At 65.7% G+C, this 24,207-nt stretch overlaps 1 protein-coding gene across 1 annotated transcript in view; it reads right to left on the bottom strand.

Moving 5' to 3' along the window:
- DNAH17 (dynein axonemal heavy chain 17) overlaps positions 1 to 24,207 on the bottom strand; it is an 81,340-nt gene that overhangs the window by 52,465 nt on the left and 4,668 nt on the right. Inside the window, exons 9-24 of the mRNA XM_070060216.2 lie at positions 23,365 to 23,532; positions 23,130 to 23,246; positions 18,970 to 19,235; positions 18,153 to 18,348; positions 16,783 to 16,929; positions 15,040 to 15,148; positions 14,102 to 14,205; positions 12,610 to 12,750; positions 10,185 to 10,328; positions 8,756 to 8,938; positions 4,915 to 5,169; positions 3,993 to 4,162; positions 2,856 to 3,078; positions 2,106 to 2,222; positions 1,912 to 1,998; positions 365 to 517 (exon numbers count right to left, since the gene is read on the bottom strand). Of these exons, the coding sequence (XP_069916317.2) occupies positions 365 to 517; positions 1,912 to 1,998; positions 2,106 to 2,222; positions 2,856 to 3,078; positions 3,993 to 4,162; positions 4,915 to 5,169; positions 8,756 to 8,938; positions 10,185 to 10,328; positions 12,610 to 12,750; positions 14,102 to 14,205; positions 15,040 to 15,148; positions 16,783 to 16,929; positions 18,153 to 18,348; positions 18,970 to 19,235; positions 23,130 to 23,246; positions 23,365 to 23,532 (2,580 nt within the window). The remainder of the gene's footprint in view (positions 1 to 364; positions 518 to 1,911; positions 1,999 to 2,105; positions 2,223 to 2,855; positions 3,079 to 3,992; positions 4,163 to 4,914; positions 5,170 to 8,755; positions 8,939 to 10,184; positions 10,329 to 12,609; positions 12,751 to 14,101; positions 14,206 to 15,039; positions 15,149 to 16,782; positions 16,930 to 18,152; positions 18,349 to 18,969; positions 19,236 to 23,129; positions 23,247 to 23,364; positions 23,533 to 24,207) is intronic.

Below are 24,207 nucleotides of genomic sequence, written 5' to 3'. Positions count from 1 at the left end.
GTGGCCTGGGAAAGCAGTGGAAGGTGGCCCAAGTGCTTGGGCCCCTGCACCCACGTGAGGACATCCACGGAGCAAGGGGCATCTCCGAGCCGGAAAACGGCCATCACCAGACGCCCAGGCTGCCTTGACCCTGGACGTGGAGCCTGCGGTCTCCTGCCCGCCGGGCTTTGTTCTCGCAGCTCCACTCCACCAAGGCCGGCAACGTTCCTGGGTTAACCACCACGTTGCAGGGGCGCGGTGTGTGAGAGAACGAGAGGGCGAGCAGGCGGTGGCAGGTGGGGGCACCTGTGTGCAGAGCCCCTGCAGGGAGCCCCGCCCCGGCCCCCAGGCCAGGGAGCAGGCGCGGCGGAGGGGCGGGGCTCACCGTGAAGATCATGTCCCAGAGCTCCTTGAGCAGTAGTGCCTCCCGGTGGCAGGCCTTCAGCTGCTTGTAGTCCGGGACCGTGACCTCGAACAGGCTCCCCGACTTGCACAGTGACTCCATGATGTCCTCCATGGCCGCGATGCTCTTTTGTTGCTGGGGGCGAGGGGCCGTCAGCGGAGCACCCGCACCCCACCCCTGCCTTTCTCTGCCGTCTCCTCCAGCCCTACCCTCACTCAGCGGCTCCTGGAGGGGAGGCGGCCGGCCCCACGCAGGCCCAGGGCGGAAGGCTCGACTCCTCCCAGGATCCGTTCCCTGGTTTCCCAGCCTGCCCCCTGCCCTCACGCCATGTTTCATCTTGTTAAAAACTGCGTGAGCGGGGCTGGCGTCGTGGCGTAGCCGGTGAGGCTGCCGCCTGCAGCGCCGGCATCCCATAGGGGCGTCAGTTCGAAAGCCAGCTGCTCCACTTCTCAACCAGCTCCCTGCTAAGGCACCTGGGAAAGCAGCAGAGGACGGCCCAAGTGCTTGGGCCCCCGCACCCATGTGGGAGACCTGGAAGAAGCTCCTGGCTTCAGTCTGGCCCAGCCCTGGTTGTCGTGGTCATTTGGGGAGTGAACCAGCAGGTGGAAGATGGCGCGTGCACTCTCTCTGCTTCCCCCCACTCCCCATAACTCTGCCTTTCAAATAAATAAATTAGATGTAGGCGAAGAGGAAGACCAGGGGTCATCGTGAATGCCCTAATGAAGGGTCAACCACGATGAGCTTTTTCGTGTTGAATCTGTGGGTTCATATCACACACGCGCACACACACAGCTGTGCACACGTGTATACATGTACAAACACACATACACACACACACAGATACACATACTGGTACCCGGATGTGCAAGTGCACGAGACGACCTGGGACACGGCCGGCCCCGTGTGTGCGTGTGCACAGACACCGCCTTAACATGGCCTCTCCCACGCACAGGCGCGCAGGGCCTGACTCCCTCCCGGTCACTCAGTGTAGACCAGGGCCGTGCTCACACGGCGCTCCCTCCCCCAAATCCGTGCAGCGTCCACGAAGAGCCCTGATCCCCCCCCCACTCCTGCCCCGTGAGTCCTGGGGGTCTGGCACGAGTGGCCGCAGGCGCGGGGCTGTGTGAAGCTGCGTGGTGGGTGCCGACTACAACGTGGACGCTGGGAACAGAGTGGGCACCGTAGGAAGGAGCTGGGGTTTGGGGGGGGCTGGGGGTTAAGCCCCGGCGACAGGAAATTGCTGCCCATGAGCAGAACTGGGGACAAGCAAGGTGGAGCCAGGCTGCGGGCCGGGGCAGGTCTGTCCAACCCAGGACACAGGATGGTCACGTGGGCCCGGGGCTGGGTGGGGGCAGGGTCTGCGTGTTCACGTGCATGCAGACACGTGCTCACGTGCCTACACACGCCATCGCACACCCCCTCCCCCCGAGACGAGGCTCACAGAGGCTGTTTCTAGATTCACGGGAAGGCTGGAGCAGAGGCCCGGCAGCCACGGGGTTCCCATCGGGTCTCCCCCCGAGCCAGGGTACCTTATTCAGGGACTTGTAGGGCTCGGGGTCCTTGAAGGAGAACGGGGCCTCGTGCCGGAACTTCTCCCTGAACTCGTGCTGCTTGAGCTGCGAGGGACAGAGGCAGAGCTGTGTCGGTGGGCTGCTCGCCCGCCCCGTCCCTGCCTGCAGCTCCGAGGTGCCCCTCCCCCGGCAGCGCCCCCCTGGGGCCGTACCTCGAATTGCTGGCATCTTCGGCGCAGGATGCTGACCTCGTTGGCCTGCAGGGGAGCCACGTTCTGCTTCACCTGGATGGCCAGCTTCTTGGTGTTCGTCCACTGCTCCGGCAGCTCCTAGAGGGGGCAGGGGTCGGGGACGGCTCCTTGCTTTTCTTTCTAAAAGCTTCCTAGTGGGGCCGGGGCCAGCGCTGTGGCACGGTGGGCTCAGTGCAAAGCCAGCATTGCCTATCCGAGCCCCGGCTGCTCCACTTCCGATCCAGCTCTCTGCTCACGTGCCGGGGAACGAGCCCGTCTCCTTGCCTCTGCCGGCCCCGGCCCAACTGCATACACACTGTGCTCGCTGGCTGCCGATGCTCCCTAATGGGGCCCCCGGTGATGCACGGGGCAGCTGCCAGCCCCTCCTCCTCCACCCGCCTCAGCACCCAGGGTGCTCCAGTAGCCAGTGGGCGACGTGGGATGCCAGCAGAACAAGTAGCCCCGGGGCGGGGGGGGGCGGCCGTGGCCGAGCTTGGGGGCCACCTCCAGTGCCCCGTTCTCGGGGGGCCTCCCGTTCCAGCCTCCGAGGGGCTCACAGGTGTACACCTGCCGTGGTCCCCAGCTCACGGCTGTGGGGAGGGCACCCCCCCACTGGGGGGGCCCTCCTGCTCCTGGATGGTCAGAGCCCGCCCCGCCCACCCTGCCTACTGCCCCGCCCACCACGCCTACTGCCCTGCCCACCCCGCCCCACCCTGCCCCGCCCCGCCCCACCTGCAGCTTCAGGTGGATCTCCTCCGGCAGCTCCTCCCCGTAGGTCTTGAGCAACTCGATGGTTTCCTTCAGGGGCTCGAACAAGTTGTCGGTGGCCACCTGCCTCTCCTTGACCTTCATCAGGTGGCCCATGACCTCCACCAGGCCGTTGTAGTCCCCTTCCTTGAGCGGCTTCGTTAAGCCCGCCCTGGCGACTTTCATGAAGGCTTCCAGGTCGGCGAGGCTGAAGAGCAAGGGGGCCACCCGCGTCGGGCCAGGCCCCCTCCCTCCATGGTGGGGGCCACCCGCGTCGGGCCAGGTCCCGCAGGGACCACCCACATCGGGCCAGGTCGCCTCAGGCCCCTGCCTCCATGGTGGCGACCACCCACATCGGGCCAGGTCCCCTCCCTCCATGGTGCAGGACCCCTCCCTCCATGGTGGGGGCCACCCACATCGGGCCAGGTCCCCTCCCTCCATGGTGGGGGCCACCCACATCGGGCCAGGTCCCCTCCCTCCATGGTGGGGACCACCCACATCGGACCAGGTCCCCTCCCTCCATGGTGCAGGACCCCTCCCTCCATGGTGGGGGCCACCCACATCGGGCCAGGTCCCCTCCCTCCATGGTGGGGGCCACCCATGTCGGGTCAGGTCCCCTCCCTCCATGGTGGGGGCCACCCGCATCGGGCCAGGTCCCCTCCCTCCATGGTGGGGACCACCCGCATCGGTCAGGTCCCCTCCCTCCATGGTGGGGACCACCTGTGTTGGGCCAGGTCACCTCGGGCCCCTGCCTCCATGGCGGGGGCCATCTGAGGTGACAGCGGGGATCTGGCTGTCGACGCGAGGCCCCGCCCAGGGAGGGAGAGCTCCTGTCCACCTCTGGACACTGCCACCTTGCTCAGCCCCTGCCTGGACGTCACCCACGTGCCCGGCTCAGGCCTGCTTGCAAGCCCAGCTCAAGGCCACGTCTCAGAGGGGCCCCAAGTGGCGCTCAGCCGGACAGCGCCGCCCGTCATGGCTCTGATGGCCGCCTGTCACTGCTGTGTGCACGGTTTCCCCAGCACCTGGGGCCTGGACCCGGCACGTGCTCAGTGAGCCCGGGCTGGGCGGAGGGGCCGGGGCACGCCCTCCCGCCGGCTCCGGGGCGGGGCTGGTGCCCACCTGCTGACCACGTGGCTGCTCAGGTGCCGCTTGAACATGAGGCTCCAGCGCTTGATGGTGTTGAGCAGGGCCTGCTTGAAGGGGCGGCAGTCGCACTGCAGCCAGCCGTGGAACACCCTGGTGTTCTCGCACCTGGACACCTCCTCGTACAGCTTCTCGTACGAGTCGATCTGGGGACACAGCCGCCAGCGCTCGGTGGGGCCCGGGCTGTGACTCGGGCCAGGCCTCACCTCCCAGACCTTGCCGGCTCAGACGGCACAGCGCGAGGCGCAGGGGCGGGGGCGGGGGCGGGGGCGGGGGCCTCGCTATGGCTGTGCTTCCTCCTCCTCACCCTGACCTCCCAGTTCCTGGGCCCCGGCAGCAGGCCAGAGGCTTCCAGGCGTGAGCACGGTCACCCCTTAACCATCCTCCAGCTGTTTTCCACCATCCCGGGGCTTCCCTAGCTCCACCGGCCGCCCAAGCCCCGAGGCCATGTGCAGCCCCTGGGGGTACGCTGGGAACAGACTGGACACTGTGTGCTGGCCGTAGGGGGGTGGCCCTGCCCGGGGCTGGCTGGTCCCTAGAGACAGCAAACTCCTGACCTGGGAACGTGACTTTCACACGCAAACCAGCCAGCCACAGCCCAGCCCTCTGGCTGCCGCCTCGGTCGCCGCCAGACCGTGGGAGAGCCCCTCTAGCTGCAGACGGCCCGGCCGTTCAAACCGGCCGGCCCCGGGCCTGAGTACTCTACCCGCTCCCTCAGACTCTTGCCCACGAGCTCCAAACCCAGTGCCTGCCGTGTGGGGTGCACGCGCGCCCCAGCCCGGGACAAAAGCGTGACCTCTCCAGAACCGAGCGGCCCTAAGACCCGTGTCTTTAGCCGATTCGCTTGGGGTCTCCGCCCGTGCTGGGGGTGGGGAAGGAGGCTGGGGGCCGCGCGCACCTGTTGCTGGAACTGAGCGAGCGTGGGCTGCGCCTTGGGGACCATGTCGTCCGTGCGGGTGTCCAGCTCCTCCGGGGTGGGCACGTGGCCGAAGATGAGGAAGTTCCTCATGAACTCCTGGGGGTCGTCCGTCCAGAGGTAGGAGAAGCGCTCGATCGAGTCCTGGTACTCCTCGGCCTCCTTTATGGCGTTCACCACCAGGGTCGACAGCTCCTCCCGCATCTCGATCAGGTCCGGGATGTCCTCCAGGTCCGTCTGGGGGCACGGAGGAGGCACACGGCTGAGGCATCGCGTCTGTCCCCACGGCGCAGACCGTGCTCCAGCCTCGGGAAGCAGCTCCCGTGGCGGGCAATGCCGGCCGAGCGAGACTCCGGTCGGGCAGACCCCGGGAGGAGCACTGCTCGGTGGCTGATCCATCCGCTCGACACTGACTCCGCCCTGGCTGGGAGCCACATGCCAGGTGGACACTGCGGACCGAGGCAGGGCTCGCGTGGAACGGACAGCCCGGCTCCTCACTCCAGCTTCTGGACGCTGCAGGCCCTTGGAGGCAGCGGGGACGGCTCACCCAGCTGGGTCCCTGCCACCCGTGTGGGAGCCCCACATGAGTTCCTGGCTTTGGCCTGGCCCAGCCCCAGCTGTGGCAGGCACTTGGGGAATGGCTGGCGGCTCGGTCTCTGCCTCTCAAATAAATGAGCATTTTTTAAAAGGACAAGAATGCTGGGGCTGGCACTGTGGCGTAGCGGGTAAAGCCACTGCCTGCAGTGCTGGCATCCCACGTGGGCACCGGTTCGAGTCCTGGCTGCTCCACTTCCCATCCACCTCTCTGCCATGGCCTGGGAAAGCAGTGGAAGATGGTCCAAGTGCTTGGGCCCCTGCACCCACGTGGGAGACCCTGAAGAAGCTCCTGGCTCTGGGTTGGCCCAGCTCTGGCCATTGCAGCCCTTTGGGGAGTGAACCAGCGAATGGAAGACCTCTCTCTCGCTCTGTCTCTGTCTCTAACTCTGCCTTTCAAATAAATAAATCTCAAAAAATTAATTTAAAAAAGAAAGAGAAGGATGCAGCCATGGGCTCAATGTGTCACGCTCGTCTCCCGGCCCTTCTGGAAAACGTGCCCTCGGATTCGTTCCGGGAGTCAGCCCGCTCGCTCGCTCGCTTCCTTGCCTCCCTCTTCTGTCGCCCACAGCACAGCGGGTCTCAGCTCCAGGCAGATTGGGATGAGGGCGGTGCCTCCTGCAGGCGCCCCTCCCTGCTGGCCGCCCCTGTGGGGCAGCCCTGCCCTCCAGGTCCCTGTGGCTGTAGACAGGCACCCCAGGCCCCCCCATGGCCTTTGCTCTGAGGTCCCCAGGCTTGACCTGACCCCAACCCCTCGAGGTTTGCTCCCCTGGTACCCCCTTAGCAGCAAACTGGGGTGCTGGGCCCCTGGGAAGCAGCCCTGGGGCCCGGGTGCTGACCCTGTCTGTGTCTCGTACTGCTGGGCACCGCATCAGACTTGGGGTCTCTGCTGCCAGGCTGGCAGGATTTGTGGGTCCTCCGGCACCAGGCGATGAGACCATCAGCCCTGGAGTGTTCTGCCTGAGGGGCCCTAGCCTGTGTGCTGTGGGAGCCGGGTCAGCGGCAGCTCTGGCTATAGCACCTGTTGGCGCCGAAGTCTGCTCTGGGGACGCCGGTGGGGGTGCACTGACTCCCAAGTACCTGCGACCGGGGACCAGCTCAGCCCTGAGCTGCATGGCCGCTGCCGTGTGCCCGGCGCCAGTTCCGGTAGCTTTAGGCGGCTCCGAACCCCCTGCGTGCCGCGGTCAGCCTGGAAAACTCTCTCCCTCCAGGGGTCATCAACATGCCCTCCAGCTCTGCCCGCAAGTCACCCTTGACCTTCCTAGGGGGTGAGCCTGGTCCTCTGTCTTTACTTCAGCTCACCACGCAGACGCACACACACGCATGCACACACAGCACTCACACTCACACGTAAGCAGGCACACGGCTCCCAGACCTGCCTACTCATGCACGTACTCACACGTACGATAAGCACATTTATGCACACAAATGCACACACGCACCTGCATAGAAATGCACACGCATGCATGGATGCACACACGTGTGCGCTCGCCCCCCCCCCCAGGGCAGAGCACCTCACCGTGAACAGCTACCTCCCCGCCACGCCCACCTTCCTACAAGACCCCCACGACGCAGAGATCCCCGAGCTAGAGGACCGCTGGGCGCCCGCTGCTCCCTCCTCCCCACAGCCTGCTCGCCCCAGGTCAGCCCCCACTCGACATCCGGGAGCGCGTCGCACACACGCACACACACGCGTGCACACACGTTCTGCTGTTTAAGCCAACAGAATCGTCTTCCGGGCACCGCTCGCCCCCGGATGAGGCCCCGCGCCCGCGTCCTCCGCACTCAGCTCGTCCAGGCTCGCACTCGGCAGGAGCAGCCGGAACCATCACGCGGCAGAGCGAGAGGCCACTGGAGATCGGCCTCCCGTGTGGACACGAGCTTTGCTCACTGTTCCACAGACGAACGCAAGGCAACACCTGCGCCCCTTCCCGCGGGGAGCTGGCTTTCCTGTGGCTTCTTCACCCCCCCCCCGTGTGACCTGGCTGAGCAGGTGTTCAAGGTGTTGAGAACAGTCGGAGGGGGAGAGGGGACAGCGCACTGCCCGGTGCAGGGGATGGAGGGGGAGAGAGGGGACAGCGCACTGCCCAGGTGCAGGGGTGGGAGGGGGAGAGAGGGGACAGCTCACTGCCCAGGTGCAGGGTGGGAGAGGGAGAGGGGGGACAGCGCACTGCCCAGGTGCAGGGGTGGGAGGGGGAGAGGAGGGACAGCTCACTGCCCGGGTGCAGGGGATGGAGGGGGAGAGGGGACAGCTCACTGCCCAGGTGCAGGGTGGGAGAGGGAGAGGGGGGACAGCGCACTGCCCAGGTGCAGGGGTGGGAGGGGGAGAGGAGGGACAGCTCACTGCCCGGGTGCAGGGGATGGAGGGGGAGAGGGGACAGCTCACTGCCCGGGTGCAGGGGTGGGAGGGGGAGAGAGAGGACAGCTCACTGCCCGGGTGCAGGGGATGGAGGGGGAGAGGGGCCAGCTCACTGCCCAGGTGCAGGGGATGGAGGGGGAGAGAGGGGACAGCTCACTGCCCAGGTACTGGGGTGGGAGAGGGAGAGAGGGGACAGTGCACTGCCCGGGTGCTGGGGATGGAGGGGGAGAGAGAGGACAGCGCACTGCCCAGGTGCAGGGGTGGGAGGGGGGGAGAGGGGACAGCTCACTGCCCGGGTGCAGGGTGGGAGGGGGAGAGAGGGGACAGCTCACTGCCCGGGTGCTGGGGATGGAGGGGGAGAGCGAGGACAGCTCACTGCCCGGGTGCAGGGTGGGAGGGGGAGAGAGGGGACAGCTCACTGCCCGGGTGCAGGGGTGGGAGGGAGAGAGGTCAGTGCACTGCCCGGGTGCAGGGGTGGGAGGGAGAGAGGTCAGTGCACTGCCCGGGTGCAAGGGTGGGAGGGGGAGAGGTCAGTGCACTGCCCGGGTGCAGGGGTGGGAGGGGGAGAGCGGGGACACCACCACGCCCAGGCTGTGGTACATGACCACACATGGGTCACCGCTCGGTCGGGGCTGGCGAGACCCCGCGTTGCTGGCATCTGGTGGGGCTGGAGGCGGCGGCTGAGGGGAGCCGCTTTGGGAGAATGGATTTGGGAGCAGAGGGAGCCAGCAGTGTGGGGTCCCGGAGAGCCGCAGGAGACGCCTGTGGGCCCCCAGCCCCCTGGGAACGGCCGCCGCCCACGGCTAACCATCGGGGGGCCCGAGCCCAGGGGCAGCACGGAGGCCGGGAGCCGCGGTGGCCAGGACCCACCTTGTAGTTCACTTTGCCCTTGGCCAGCCGGGGGATGAGCCGGGCCACGTTGTAGATGTCGTTGATGAGCCCCTCGATCAGCGCCAGGAAGCCGTGCTCGGCGCCCATCTCCAGGGACGGGTTGAAGGCCAGCCCGGTGTCCTCCAGTTCCATGCGGATCTCCAGCAGGGGGGCGACGTTCTCCTGAGCGAGGCAGCATGGGTCAGCGCCGCCCCCCGCCGGCCTGGTCCGGGAGGGCGCCCTGGTCCCTGGCCCTCCGCCGGAGCCAGCCGCCTGCAAGCAGACGCTCGGCCCGGGGCTGGACAGACGGTGGGGGCGGAGGGGGCCCACGGTCTGGGGTCAAAGCCCGTAGCTGCCATCCACCAGCCCGGGGCCTCGAGGGAGCCTCTTACTCCCAGAGTCCCCCCAGACAAAACAGGACGGCCAGCGTGCAGGACTGACGTTGGCAGCCCTGTCTCTCGGGGTTGCTGGTGAGGCCGTGTGAGACACAGTCACTTACCAGCGACAACCAGATTTCTCCAAAGACCCACGGGCCTGCTCCCACCCTGGCCGTTTGCAAACAGGATTCCCTGGGCTTTTGTGGGGAGGGCCTCCCGGTATCCGGGAGGTCTCTGGCTCTGACCTCGCTCGGTGGATATAAACCAGGAGCAGTGCACTTTGCGGCTGGCACTGAGTGTCGCCAGGGGTCACTCGGCGGCCCCCGGGGTTGGCAGTGACAGCGCCAGCTCGGCACGAGCTCGGATCTGGGATTGGATCCCGAGTGCATCTCCCAGAGAGCACTGTTGGCAGCTTAACCCCCGAACGGCAGTGCTGTGGGGAGGGTCCCACCGACACGAGGGGACTCGCACCCATCGGACAGGGCCCCAGCTGTGAGCTCGCTCCCTCCCCCCTCTCCCCACCACTGGGAACCGGATGCCCTGGGCCAGATGAGCTGTCCCTGCTGGTTACTCGCCCAGCCTGCTGTGTGCTGGGACAGCACCACCAAACCCACCAACCCCGCTCCCAGCCGGCTCGGAGCCGCATCCCAGCCCCGCCCCCGGCGCCCCCGCCTGCTGCAGCTTGGCTGAGGCCCGGCTGACCCAGTTAATGCTTCCGCTCAGCGACAGAGGGGCCCCAGGGTCAGGCTCATCGCTGGGGGGCAGGTGCCGCTCCCGCCCCAATCGGCAGGAGTAGGGGGCAGGGGTGCACACTCCCCACGCCTGGCAGTGAGGTAGGACCATCCCCCCAGGCCTGCCGCTGTCCTGGCAGGGATAAGTGGCCAGCCGGCCCCTGGGCCTGGGCAGCGGAGGTTGGGGGGGGCGGGAAGTGTGCAGGACTTTCTGCTTTAAAACCCAAACGAGCCGTCAGCCCAGGCAGATTTCACTGCACCTGCTCATTCATAAAACGAGAGCCGGCTCTCGCAGCACCCGCCCGCGACTTCGTAACTCACGTCCATCACCATGTTGTCCGTTAGGTAGGTCAGAGACTTGCGGATGAAGTGGTTGAACTCGTCCAGGACCAAGCCGTCGACGTAGTGGACGTAGTCCTTCCAGGCCAGGCTCGTCATGTCTGCCTTGAGCAGCTCCGCGTTCTCCTGCACACACGGCACACCGCTGGCTGCCACTCCCCGGCTCGGCCGCCCACTCTTTGTAAGATTTTATTAATTTATTTGAGAGGTAGAGTTAGAGAGAGAGGGAGAGGCAGCGAGAGAGAGGCCTTCCATCTGCTGGTTCACTCCCCAGATGGCTACAACGGCCGGAGCTGGGCTGGTCTGCAGCCAGGAGCTTCCTCTGGGTCTCCGGTGTGGGTGCAGGGGCCCAGGCACTCGAGCCATCCTCCTTGGCTTCCCAGGCCACAGCAGGGAGCCGGATGGGAAGTGGAGCAGCCAGGACTTGAACCAGCGCCCACGTGGGATGCCGGCGTCACAGGTGGTGACTTCCCCCGCTGCGCCACAGCACCGGCCCGTTTGTTCCTCCTTAATCGACCACCTCCGTGCCTCGGGACTCCTGGCCCCCTGCACCCCTTTCCCCAGACACCGGGGCCGTGCCGGGCTCCAGAGGCTGCTGCCTCCCCTTCCTGCCACGCGTCTTCTCCTGATCCCCAGCCACGGCGTCACAGAGCCCCTCTGAGCACCCCGCCTCGTCCCAGGTGGGGGTCCCGGCCCTGCGTACCCTGGGTAGTGCGTGACGGACGCCCGCCGTGTCGGCAGGACCTGACCTCGATCTGCATCCCGCTCAGCCTCCTGAGGGCCAGGACCGACTGTGCTCCCCTCCACTGCACCCCCAGCACCCAGCAGGGGCGAAGCGCAGACGGGCGAGGCGGATGAATGGGCACGAGGGAGGTTGGGTGGACAGATGGGTGGAGGAGTGGACAGATGGATGGACAGATGGGTGGGTGGATAGAGAGAGGTGGGTGGGCGGATGGGTGGGTGGATAGAGAGAGGAGGGTGGGCGGATGGGTGGGTGGATATAGAGAGGAGGGTGGGCGGATGGGTGGTGCGCAGGTGGTGAGTGCTTTGGTGGACGGGGGGTGGTGGACACATGTCTGGACGGGCAGGTGGGTGGATCTGGGATTCACAGGGTGCTGTCGGTGAATTTCAAGATGAACACCACTCAGGCTGCGCCTCAGGCAGCTACACTCTGACAGGGACAGACACAGGCCTCACGGGTTCACACGTGTTCACAGAACAGTTCCCGTGACTGCCGCGGGAGCAGGCGTGTGGGCAACAAAGCCTCGTCAGAAGTCAGCCATGCTGCGGGGCCAGTGTGTCGAGCTGCTGCCGGTTCAAGTCCCGGCCGCTCCACGTCTGATCCAGCGCCCTGCCAATGCACTTGGGAAAGCAGAGGAAACGCCCCAAGTGCCCGGGCCCCTGCACCCACACGGGAGACCTGGAAGAAGCTCCTGGCCCCGGCTTCGGCCTGGCCCAGTCCTGACTGCTGTGGTCATTTGGGCAGTGAACCAGGGGATGGAAAAATCAGTCTCTCTCTCTCCTTCTCTGTGTCCCTTTCATCTTTTTTTTTTTTTTTTTTTTTTTGACAGGCAGAGTTAGAGAGAAAGGGACAGAGAGAAAGGTCTTCCTTCCGTTGGTTCACCCCCGAATGGCCGCTACGGCCGGTACTGTGCCAATCCGAAGCCAGGAGCTGGGTGCTTCCTCCTGGTCTCCCATGGGGTGCAGGGCCCAAGCACTTGGGCCATCCTCCACTGCACTCCCGGGCCACAGCAGAGAGCTGGCCTGGAAGAGGGGCAACCGGGACAGAACCCAGCGCCCTGACCGGGACTAGAACCTGGGGTGCCGGCGCCGCAGGTGGAGAATTAGCCTAGTGAGCCCTGGCGCTAATTAAAAAAAGGTCTACACCCTTGATTTGCACCTTGCGCTGGGAAATCCCAAACCTCCCTCGAAACACCTGGAGGCCGAGAGAGCTTTCCCGAGCTCCATCTTTCACGACCACCAAGGGAGGAGGGTGGAACACCCCGGCGTCGGGAGTCCGGGTCGGCCACCCAGGAACGAACGCCACCCAGGATGCAAAGGGAAGCTCCTCCACCCGGCGCACGCCATCGACTGACACCACCTGCCCACGGGCACCGCGGGGACGCCCGCCCGGGGAGGTCACGTGTGCAGGGCTTGCTCTCAGCAGCTCGTCCCAGGAGACCAGGGCTTGGAGACCCTGGATCTGGGCCCCTCGGGACTGGCAGACACGTGGACGGGTCAGGCTTCCGCGCGGGCAGCGAGGGCGCTGCTGTATTGAGACAGCATTCTTTCAGGGCCACCGAGCAGTTTCCTGGCTCCGCCTCCTTGCTCCCCTCCGAGCCCCCAGCCCCGGTGCCACGAGGACGCCCAGCTCCGCCTCTTGTCTCCCCTCTGGGCGCCGCCTTACCGCAACCATGGCTTGGATCTTCACGCCGGCGTCCTTGACCGCCGTGTAGCGCTTGTTGAGGTTGACCATCCTCCCATCCAGGTCCAGCAGGGCCTCCTTCTTGTTGTCCTTTCTTTCAAACAAGGGGTTGGACGACCAGTCCTGCGAGGAAGACGCCGGCGTGGGCGGAGAACGCGGCGCCCCAGGCCCCGCCGGTGCCTGCCTGGGACGGTTTCCCTGTGCCTCCCGGTGCCCGCGCCCCTGCCTCGCTGAGTGGGTCAGGGGAAACAAGCCGGCAGTTCTGCCACTCAGCAGAGGGCAGCCTGGAAGAGGTTTCCCAGAGCGCGTCCGAGCATCCTGGAAACAGGGAGCTCTGTCCCAACGACGCCATCAGTGATGGCCTGACTCAGAAATGCCTTTTTTTTTTTTTTTTTTGTAAGATTTATTTGAGAGGCAGAGCTACAGACAGAGGGAGGGTTCACTTCCACTGGTTCACTTCCCAAATGGCTCATTGGCCAAGCTGGGCTGATCCACAGCCAGGAGCCAAAAGCTCCTTCCTGGTCTCCCACGCAGGTGCAGGGGCCCGAGGACTTGGGCGTCTTCCTCTGCTTCCCCAGGCACATCAGCGGGGAGCTGGATCGGAAGTGGAGCAGCCGGGACTCGAACCAGTGTCCCGCGTGGGATGCCGGCACTGCAGACGGAGGCCTAGCCCACTACGCTACAGTGCCGGCCCCCTGCGTCAGAAATTCCAAATCACAGGGCTGGTGACGTGGCACGGTTAGGCTGCTCCCTGTGACGCCAGGATCCCGTATGAGGGCCAGTTCCAGTCCCGGCTGCTCCACTTCTGATCCAGCGCCCTGCTAACGCACCCGAGGCGGCAGCAGACGGCCCCAGCGCAGGGGCCCCTGCACTACCCGGGAGGCCTCGATGCCGTTCTCGGCTCTGGCTTCCGCCTGGCCCAGCCCTGGCTGTTGCAGCCATTTGGGGAGTGACCCAGCAGGTGAGATGGATACCTCCCTCTCCCTCTCTCCTTCTCCCTCCCCCTCAAATAAATCTTTAAGAAAGCAAAAACGGAAATTCTAAACGTGCCAACTCGGGGGCCGGGGTGAGGCAGGCAGAGCCCTGCGCCACGTGGGGTCTTCGCTGGGGTGCAGGAGGAGGCGGGGGCAACGTATGGACTTGATTTTGATGTATGAATAGAGAACGCAGCCAGCAGAGAGGCAACATTTTGAAGGCTCAAAGAGTGACTGGGTGGACGGCAGATCGACCGGAGGGCGGATTTTCAGACCCCTCCTGGATGTGAGGCTGCGCGTGGCTTTGCAAATCTGGGCGCTGAAGGCTGTGGGGAAGCCACTGAAGGGGCTTGGGGTTCAGGAGGCCACGGGCTGAGTCCCGGTGGACCTCTCCATGGCCCGACGTGGCGCTGGCCTGGCTGGGGCGGATCAGGTTGCCGGGGCCCCGCTTCTCTGCGCCGGCGCCACCGAGCCCTGCTCGGCTCTCGGCAGCTGGTCACCTTCATGGCCTGGGAGACCCCTTCCACGTTCTGCTTGGCTCTCTGAATCCTGTTCTGCAGGCTGTGCAGGATCTCCCGCATCTCCTGAATGTACTGGAACACATCTGGAAGGGGCACCAGGGGTCGCGTGGGAGACACAACGCGGAGAATTCCACCAGAGGTGCCCGGGACGACGGGCACCGGGCCTCGCCGGAGCACGACTCGCTCATCCCCAGATAGGCAGCCCCTGCGTTCCCCCCGGGGAGTCCCGGGCCCGGCTCTGCGAGCCCAGCCCCTGCCCTGCGAGCCCGAGGCCCGAGACCCTCTGGCCGCTCTCCAGGGCATCGGGGCCCGGGCAGCTGCAAGAGGAACAGGGGCCGAGGCAGGAGGGGGCCAGGGTAGCGGGAACGTCCAGCTGGACCCGTCTCAGGGACGTGCACGGTGACACGTGGCCCGCTCCAGCCGACACCGTGGAGGAAGGCGTGGCGGAGGGAGACTGGCCCGGGAGGGGGTAAAGAGACAAAAGGGGGAGCGGGGGCTGCTCATCGGGGGCATCCGGGGTGGGGCCAGGGCCGGGTGAAGTTGGCGGGAGGCCGCTGGGGGCCGCGCTCCCTCTGCCGGTGGCCCTGAGCCGGCTGAGCTGTGCGTTGGTCTTTGCACACTCGCGTGAGCACGCAGGGAAGCAACCACCATGAAGGCCGGGCCTCTGCCAAGCCGGTTTGGAAACCTTGGGGCCCCTCGGCAGGGCCCAGGGAGGCTTTGGCCGGCGCCCTGGGTGACGGGCAGGGCAAGCAGGGGACACCCCGGGCTCTGGGCATAAGCCCGTCTCGCGGCAGCAGAGCCGGGCCATGACGCCAGGAGGTGCGGGGGCCGCTGCAGGGGCTGCCATGACAGAGGCTGCACACGTGTGACATGACGGACGCCACGTGTGACCCAGGGGGCGTGGCCGCGGCCCGCACCTTCGCTGTTCCAGAACAAGGTGGTCTCAGCGCTCAGCAGCTTGACGTCGATGGCTTCCAGCTCCGACTTTATCAGCGGAAACTCCACCTCCATCACCGTGGTCTTTATCTACAAGACACGGGCTGTCACGGCCTCCAGGCCAGCCAGGCTCCATACGGTTCTATCATGAGGCTTATCTATTTGAAAGAGTTAGAGAGAGGACCAGCGCAGTGGTGCAGTGGGTTACCACCTGGGCCTGAAGTGCCGGCATCCCATATGGGCGCCGGTTCGAGACCCGGCTGCTCCACTTCCTGTCCAGCTCCCTGCCATGGCCCAGGAAACCAGTGGAAGATGGCTCAGGTCCTTGGGCCCCTGCACCCACATGGGAGACCGGGAAGAAGCTCCTGGCTTCGGATCGGCACAGCTCCGGCCATTGCAGCCATCTGGGGAGTGAGCCATCAGATGGAAGGCCTCTCTCTCTCTCTCTCTCTCTCTCTGCCTCTCCTCTCTCTGTGTAACTCTTTCAAATAAGTAAACAACCCTTTAAAGGGGGGGGGTCTTCCATCCGCTGGTTCGCCCCCCAAATGGCTGCAACAGCCAGAGCTGAGCTGATCCGAAGCCAGGGGCCAGGAGCTTCCTCCAGGTCTCCCACGCAGGTGCAGGGGCCCAAGCACTTGGGCCATCCTCCACTGCTTTCCCAGGCCACAGCAGAGAGCTGGGTCGGAAGTGGAGCAGCTGGGATTTGAACCTGTGCCCCTGTGGGAAGCCAGCCCTGCAGGCCCGGGCTTTCACCTGCTGCACCACCGCGCTGGCCCTATTGTAAGGCTTTTAATCGTTCCCCACTGAACAAGTCAACTTCAATTATGATGTTGGGGTGGATTATATACAAATCTTTTTTCAGGATGTTCCAAGTTGAATTTTTTTTTTTTATCATCAAGAGTTTACGTAGAGGGAATGAGGTGGCAGAGCGGTGACGCCGGCATCCCCCAGGGGCGCCTATTCGAGTCCCGGCCGCTCCACCTCGGATCCAGCTCCCTGCTGTGGCCTGGAAAGCAGCAGAGGACGGCCCAGTGCTCGGGCCCTGCACCCATACGGGAGACCTGGAGGACGCTCCTGGCTCCTGGCTTTTGCCCGGCCCAGCCTTGGTCATTGCAGTCATCTGGGGAGTGAAGCAGTGGATGGAAGACCTCTCTCTCTCTCCCCCAACTCTTTCAAATAAATAAAAAAACCTTAAAACAGATTTATGTAAATACTTAACCCTTAATTATCCACACTTTGGGGTAGAGATAGACACACGACGACGTGGAAACAGTGAGAACATCAGCCCCAACTTCACCCCCAGGAGCCCCACGGTGAGGGCCAAGCCCCCGGCACAGCTAAGCCGGACCCCAACCACAGGCGAGCAGCTCTGAGCCGACAGCCCGGTCACTAGAGGGACTGTCCCCAGGGCTCGTGTTCGTGATCAGCCCCTTCGTGGTCGCCGTGGTGGGGCCCAGGCCCGAGCGGTGTCAGCGGTCAGAGAGCCACCTCCGCTCCGCCACCCCACATTAACGGAGGTCACACCCAAAAACAGCAAGGAGAAGGCAGCGTCTAGAAAATTCGGCGAAACTTGAGCCAGAGGGCAGCGGGAAGAAGGCTCCGGTCGCCGGCTCCCGAGTCGCCACCGGGTACGCTGCTGCCGTGACCACGGAGACACGCTCGTTCCCTCCGTCCCAAACCGAACCCGAACCCGGCACGGAACCCAGCCGAGCGCGGCCACTCGCCTCGTTGTACCAGCCCACGATGAGCTCCAGGCTGCCCACGAACTTGCGGAAGGTCTCGTTCTCCGCGAACAGGTTCTCCGCACTCTGGGGGATCTCCTTCTGCTGCTGGAAGTTCAAGTACTTCACCTCCCGCAGGACCGCCACCAGCTGGACAGCAAACGGGGACCGCGTCAGGGGGCGGCCTGGGGGCGCGGCGCTGGGCAGCAGAGGGGCCACCGCGCCCCGGGGCGGGCGGCGGGCTTGGCTGGCAGAGCCGGGGCGGCTTTGCCGTCTGCTGGACCCCATCCTAACCGTCCCGTCTCCGTCCCCTCCCCTCCCGTGACATCTCCCTGCAGCCCGTGCAGCCTCAGCCGGGAGCCACGCTCCCTTCCAGCGCCCAGCCCCGGACGCCAGGGCCCGCTCCTCCCCCGGACGCCAGGGCCCGCTCCTCCCCTGCTCTGTTTCCAGCCCCGTCAGGCTCCCGCCCACCCCCCGCGGCCTCACGGCTTCCACCCTGACCCAGCCCCCACCACCTGCTTTCTCTCCCCCAGGCCGTGTCCCTCTGGGAGTCAGCTACACACACACACACACACATGCACACGCACACACATGCATGCGCACACACACACACGCACAGCCGGTGCTCGGTGAATATTCATTGAGTTTTAGCAGGAGGGAGGCTCTCCGAGGGCGCGTTCCACCTCTCCGTCCTCTGCCTCCCTGCTGCCTCCACCCTCCCGGGGCAGCCCCACTCCTGCCTCCGTCCTCTGCGTGGGCCCTGCACTGCCCGGGCTGCAGCCCCCGGACACACGGTGCTGTCCACTCCTCAGAGCTCTTTCCAGCTCACCTGCCTTGACCAGCCCTCCCCCCACGCAGAGCCGCAAAGACCTCTGAAAAGACACTTTTTAAAATTAGCGTTTTCTCTTGCAATTACACAAGAGGCCGCCAAGCTTTAGAGACGCGCACTGACGGCGCCCGGGTTCGATTCTCGGCTGCGACTCCCGACCCCAGCTTCCTGCCGACCCAGGCCCCGAGAGCCCGCCGTGACGGCCCGGATGCCACCTGGGGGCCTGGGTTGAGCCCTGGCTCCTGGCCCTCTCTTGGCTGCCGCAGGCACTGGGGGGGGGGGTGACCCAGTGGGTGGGAGTCTCTCTCTCTCTGCCTCTCAAATCTCATCTGGTGGGTGAGGACGCGTTCAGCGTTTCTAGAAGGGGTGACCGTGCTGTTCCTGGCGTCCTCAGCACATGCTGGACAAGCTTAGAGACGCCAGACAGAGCTGCAGGCTGGCGGTGACGCAAGCATGGGCCGCGAGTGGGAGGGGCCGGCCCGGCGGCCACGGGGGCTCCTGCTATTCCCTCCCCCAGGAGGAACTTGCCCCCCCCCCCACTCACCGCCTTGCTGAAGTTGACCTGCACGAGGCCGGTGTCCGGCCTGCGCTGGATCAGCGGCTGGCCCAGGTTGAAGTGGCAGTCCTGGTCCACGGTGCCCACCCACTGCCGGTAGGTCCTCAGCCGGCAGCCCCGCAGCAGCTGCAGCATCTCCTCGTACTTCTGGTAGATGAGCTTGGCCTCCTCGCTGGACATGACCCTGGGGTCGAGGGAGACGCTGAGCCTCCCCCGCTCAGCGGGTGCAGGGCCCGGACCCCAGGGTGCTGAAGCAGGGTCCCACGATCCCCTTCTTCCACAGCCAGACCCAGATGAAAACGGGAGCCTGGCCTGCTGACGTGGCCAGTGGCTCGGTGGCCTGGTGGCCCGGGGGCCAGAGCCGTGGCTCCACTCCTGCCCTCCCTTCCTGCCCGGGACCACACAGGGGACGGCCGATGGGCGCTGCTGCACGGGCTCTCTGTCGGGACCATGCACGCATGCACACACGGGCTCTCTGTCGGGATCTTGGGGACTGCCCAGGGCAAGCCAGGCCCTTTCCCTCACCCCCACCTCCCACCTCCCCCGCCCGTGGCCGTGCCCCCATCTCCCCCCGCCCGTGGCCATGCTCCCCCCACCCCGCGGCCGTGCCCCCATCTCCCCTCGCCCGTGGCCGTGCCCCCCCCACCCCGCAGCCGTGCCCCCATCTCCCCCCGCCCGTGGCCGTGCCCCCCCCCGCCCGTGGCTGTGCCCCCCTGCCCGTGGCCGTGCCCCCATCTCCCCCCGCCCTTGGCCGTGCCCCACCCCCGCGGCCGTGCTCCCCCCCCCCCCCGCGGCCGGCGCTCACGGGTGCTCTATGTGCTTCACGTGCTTCATGGACGCCTCCAGCCGCTCCTGCAGCTCCAGGCTCCACTTGAGCTGCCCGGCCACGGCGGGCAGGTTCTTGTGGATGGGCGGGATGCTGCCGTCCACGGAGGCCGCCATCTGCGCGTCGTACAGGAGCTTCGCGTTGTCCAGCTCGGCGTCCAGCAGCTCCAGCATGGCCGAGTACCGGGGCACCACCTGCACCAGGATCAGCGGCCGCTCCAGGAGGCCCCCGAACATGTACAGGAGCTGGGGGGACACCGGGAACCGGGCTCACCGCCGGGGGCCCAGCTGTGCCCACGCCCCGCTCCGGGACACCACTGATTTTTACATTTATATTTTGAAAGCCAGGGTTACAGAGAGGAACAGGAAGAGAGTGAGAGATCAATCTTCCATCCCCTGGTTCACTCCCCAGATGGCCGCAACAGTGGGGCTGGGCCAGGCTGGAGCCAGGAGCCTGGAACTTCCTCCAGGTCTCCCACGCGGGTGCAGGGGCCCAGGCACTCGGGCCATCTTCCATTGCTTTTCACAGCCCATCAGCAGGTGCTAGATTGGAAGTGGAGCAGCCGGGACCCGAACCAGTCACAGGTGGTGGCTTTGCCCCAGCACTGGCCCCTGGGGGGCGACTGTATCCACCACTATCACTCCCCTTAGGACAGCACCAGCACCCGGGGGCCCCTCGGCCACGTGGACCCTGTTCCACTCTGAAAAAAGGCACTGGGAGACAAGGGGCGGACCCGAGCCTCCACTCCACAGGCGCCCTGTGTCTGAACCGACACCCAGGCTGGGTGCTGGCGGGGAGCCCTGGGGCCCAGCAAGGCTGCACCTGCTTTGGGGAGCCAGGGGGAAGATCTGCCCCAGAGATGGGGCCGCTGTCCCAGCTGGCTGCCCCAGTCCCACAGGCACCTACAGGGCGGGTGGACCAGGAGGTGCTCACTCAGGACAAAAAAAAAAAATCAATGCTTGGTCTCCCAGGTTCATGGCCTTTTTAGCCACCTGCCCCTCCCCCTCGTATTTACATATTTCTGGCTTCTGCCAGGGGGCAGCGGAGCAGAAAATCACCCAGAAGCCCCCGCTGCGTGGGAGCCGCTGCCGAGGCCGGAGGGAGGAGTCGGGGGAGGGGAGCCCCAGGGGTGTGTCCTAGCCCGGGCACCCAGTGGCAGCGGCGGCAGGTGGGGTGGACTGCACCCAGGTGCAGCAGACTCGGGCACGGATGCAGGGGAGCCGCTTCTCCCAGCTGTTCCCGTTTGCTGTCTAGGCCGGGCGACCTGAGAGATTCCAGGGCTGCGTTCCTCTCAGAGCACAGAAGCTGGACGGGGTGGGCCGAGCTCTGCGTCCAGACCCCGCTGGGGCTCCAGGCTCCCCTCGCTCGAGCCGCAGGGACCCAGGACCAGCGCCTGCCGCTGGGGGCTACACCCAGAGATCGGCCCACGCAGAGGAATGCCCAGGGTGGGCTTTGGTGCAGGAGTTGAGGCGCTGCTTGGAACATCAGAATGCCTAGGTTCGAGTCCCGGCTGCTCCTCTTCCGATCCAGCTCTCTGCTGTGGCCTGGGAAAGCAGTGGAAGATGCCCAAGTGCTTGGGCCCCTGCACCCACGTGGGAGACCTGGAAGAAGCTCCTGGCTCCTGGCTTCGGATCGGCCCAGCTCCAGCCATTGCAGCCATTTGGGGAGTGAACCAGAGGATGGAAGACCTCTCTCTGCACCTCCAACTCTGCCTTTCAAATAAATAAATCCTTAAAAAAAAAAGTGGAAGAAAAGGGCTGAGCTAGGACGAGGAGGAACGGTGGGGACTGGGGCAGCCGGGCCCCAGCCAACCCCCAGGTCCGTGTAGACTCAAACTCAGGCGTCCGAGAGTGGACACGCGGTCTCCCTCCCTCCGGAGCTTTCCTTGAGGAAGGCACAGCCTCAGACCCTGGAGCTCCCACATCCCCTCGGGGGGCTTTTTGCTGGAAACCAAGGGTCCACGGGACCCCACCTCAACCGTCGTCACCACAATCGTCCCAGCTCCTGAAGGGCCAGGGGTCTTTATTTTTCATTCATTTTTAAGATTTTAGTTATTTATCTGAAAGGCAGTTACAGAGAACAAGCAAAGAGAAAGAGGAGCTTCCCCCAGGTCTCCCACGTGGGTGCAGGGGCCCAAGCACTTGGGCCATCTTCCACTGCTTTCCCAGGCCACCGCAGGGAGCCGGATGGGAAGTGGAGCAGCCGGGACTAGGACCAGGATGGGATGCCGGCACTGCAGGAGGCGGCTTTACCCGCCATGCCAGGGTGCCGCCCCCCCATATGGTGCAGAGACCCCGTCACACAGCCCAGGAGCCCCTTCCGTGAGCTTCGTGTTTGTTAATCCTCAGGCCCCCAACCACGAGACCCCACGACGCAGAGGGAGCATGTTCCGCCCCACGTCCCCCCAGGGGACAGCCGGCCCCTCCGCTTCCCCAGGACAGGCCCGGACTTGGGCCGGGGCTCCCTCAGTCTGCAAACGTCAGAAAGTTTCGCTTTTGGGAAAGTGATGTGGAAACGGGCCACCCTGTGGCAGGTTCAAAGTTCACGGTCGTCTTGGGTGGGGGAGGTCGAGGAGGGGCGCTGCGGTGCCGGGAACGCTGTGAGGTCGAGTGTTGGGGTGTTGCGTGCACCCCGGCCGCTCCACAGAGCGTTCTCTTCGCGTGAGTGAGCTGGGGGTGCCGCCCGTCCTCGCCCGGGGACCACAGCGTCTTGCCACTTAGCTCCCGTTTCTCCGGTTACTCAGAGGCCGAGTGTGAAACACGTGTGTGCTGGCCCTCGCGTTTCTCTCCTGAACCACCGAGCGCCGGGGTTTTAGCGCCTCTCACAGCCTCCCGGTGCCCCCGACGTCGGCAGAGCGAGACTCAGACGGGAGACGCCCGAGCGCCGCAGCCCCGCTGCCAGGGCAGCTCCCACGCGGGCACCTCCTCCTCCAGTCTGAGCTGGAGCTGTGCGTGTCACGGGCTGGGGGTTTCGTGCCCCCAAATCCACATGCGGAAGTCCTAACGGTGGTGGTGGTGGGAGGCGGCGGTTCCGGCACCGGGCAGGCCCTCGGGGTGGGACCCGGCGCCCTCGTATGGCGGCACGGGAGGGCGGCTTTCCCTCGGCAGCAGCCACCCGGGAACCGGGGTGGGGTCCGTCCAGCCCCCAGACCTGCAGCTGCGGCTCTTGCACGTGCAGCCTCCAGGACTGCGAGGCGCAGAGGTTAAGCTGGGCACCGGCATCCCCGGTTCCAGTCCCGGCTGCTCCACCTCCAACCCAGCTCCCTGCTAACACGCCTGGGAAAGCAGCAGACGATGCCCAAGTGCTTGGGCCCCTGCACCTGCTGGCTTTGGCCTGGAGCAGCACTGGCTTCATGACTGTTTGGGGAGTGAACCAGCAGGTGGAAGATCTCGCTCACTCTCTCACTCTCGCTCTGAAACCCTGCCTTTCAAATAAGTATTTATTTATTTATTTATTTAGACAGGCAGAGTGGAGAGTGAGAGAGAGAGACAGAGAGAAAGGTCTTCCTTTTGCCATTGGTTCACCCTGCAATGGCCACCACAACCGGCGCGCTGCGGCCGGCGCATCGCACTGGTCTGAAGCCAGGAGCCAGGTGCTTCTCCTGGTCTCCCATGGGGTGCAGGGCCCAAGCACTTGGGCCATCCTCCACTGCATTCCCGGGCCACAGCACAGAGCTGGCCTGGAAGAGGGGCAACCGGGACAGAATCCGGCACCCCAACCGGGACTAGAACCTGGTGTGCCGGCGCCACAGGCGGAGGATTAGCCTAGTGAGCCGCGGCACCGGCCTCAAATAAGTAATCTTTTAAAAAGTGGCAAAGAACTATGAGAAGTGAAACGTCTGCTCCCAAGCCAGCCGGTCTGTGCTGGCTGCAGACAGGGACATGGGAAACACCGCTCAGCCGTCGGCGCGTGCACGTGGCGAGTTTTCCAGCGGCTGGGGCTGGCTGTTAGCGTCTGCTCCCTTAGAGAAGTGGGGAAACCGAATCCGAGAGCCACCGGCCGGCCAGCGTCTTCGCACCACCTCACGCTCGCCTCCTGCTCCCTCCGCCAGAGACGGCTCAGGGCGCGCTCGCCCAGGCTGCCGAGATGGGGCCGGCCCGACGGCGCTCGGCGGCCCGCCCCCCCCCCCCCGCACGTACCTTCGCCGAGGTCTCGATGCAGCTGCAGTCGTCCAGCGCTTGGCAGAAGATCGTGGCCAGCCTCCGGTCCAGATCCCGGATCTTCGTCTCAAAGTCGGCGTAATCGTTGTCGAAACTCTAGAGGGCACGAGCACAGTGACCTTGGACTTGGAACCAGCGTGCCGGGCGGGCGCCGTCCACCTCCCGGCCCGAGCCTGCCCCCGGCGGCGCTGCCAGGAGCCGGCCGCAGTCTTACCGAGTCTCCGGGGTCCAGCGGGTCGTACTTGCAGTCGGCGAACACCCTGACCAGCTTGAAGACCTCCTCGTAGACCTGCGCCACCAGGCTGCCCAGGATGCTGCCCCGCGTGCCCCCCACCTCGATCTTCTCCAGCTTCAGGAACTCGATGGCCGTTTTGTAAAGATCCTGGCGAAGGCACGCGCCCGTCAGCGGTCCGGCCCTGTCAGGCGGCCTGCGCTCGTCCTCATGGCCGCTTCTGGGCGCAGAGGGGACGCGAGGAAGGGGCCCACAAGGGCCCTCCGAGCCACCAGCGTGGAGGTGGAGGCGGCAGGGGACGGGGCTGGGGGCTCGACCCACGCGCCTCCAAGTAGTCACAGCGACCCGGCCCCGCCACACCCCGGCGCTGGCAGCGCCTGGAGGGCCCTGCTGGCTTTGGACACCCCTGCTCAGCGTCACTGCCCGGAGACCCCCCGCCGAGGGGAAAGCGGCCGGGCGGCCACACCTGTGTTGATTGTACTTCCTGCGAGGGACGGCTCCCCCGCTCCTTCCTGAAGCTCCCCACCCCCGCCGCCTCCAACCCGGGTAGTGCCCCCCCAGGCTCCCGGGCTGCTGCACAGACCCCCCAGACTCACCCCACAAACAGCTACTCTGCGTGGGGCGCCTCACCTCCCACACCAGGTCCCACGGCTCCCCTGCAGCCCTCCCAGCAGAGCCCAGGCCCAGGTCACGTTTAGAACCCAGACATGTCGCCCGCCCTGGCCAGCACCAAGGGTGGTGCCCTTCCCAAGCCACAAGTCGCAAGTGCGCGGGGTGGACGGGGAGGCCAGGCCACCTCCAAAGCCTTCCCTCTCCCGGGGAGAC

The sequence above is a fragment of the Oryctolagus cuniculus genome, chromosome 17 (assembly GCF_051225735.1).
Source record: "Oryctolagus cuniculus isolate XC-2025 breed Fujian yellow rabbit chromosome 17, ASM5122573v1, whole genome shotgun sequence".
Classification (NCBI taxonomy): Eukaryota; Metazoa; Chordata; class Mammalia; order Lagomorpha; family Leporidae; genus Oryctolagus; species Oryctolagus cuniculus.
The sequence above is the reverse complement of the archived record's forward strand: the minus strand, read 5'-3'. Positions and strand labels throughout refer to the sequence as shown.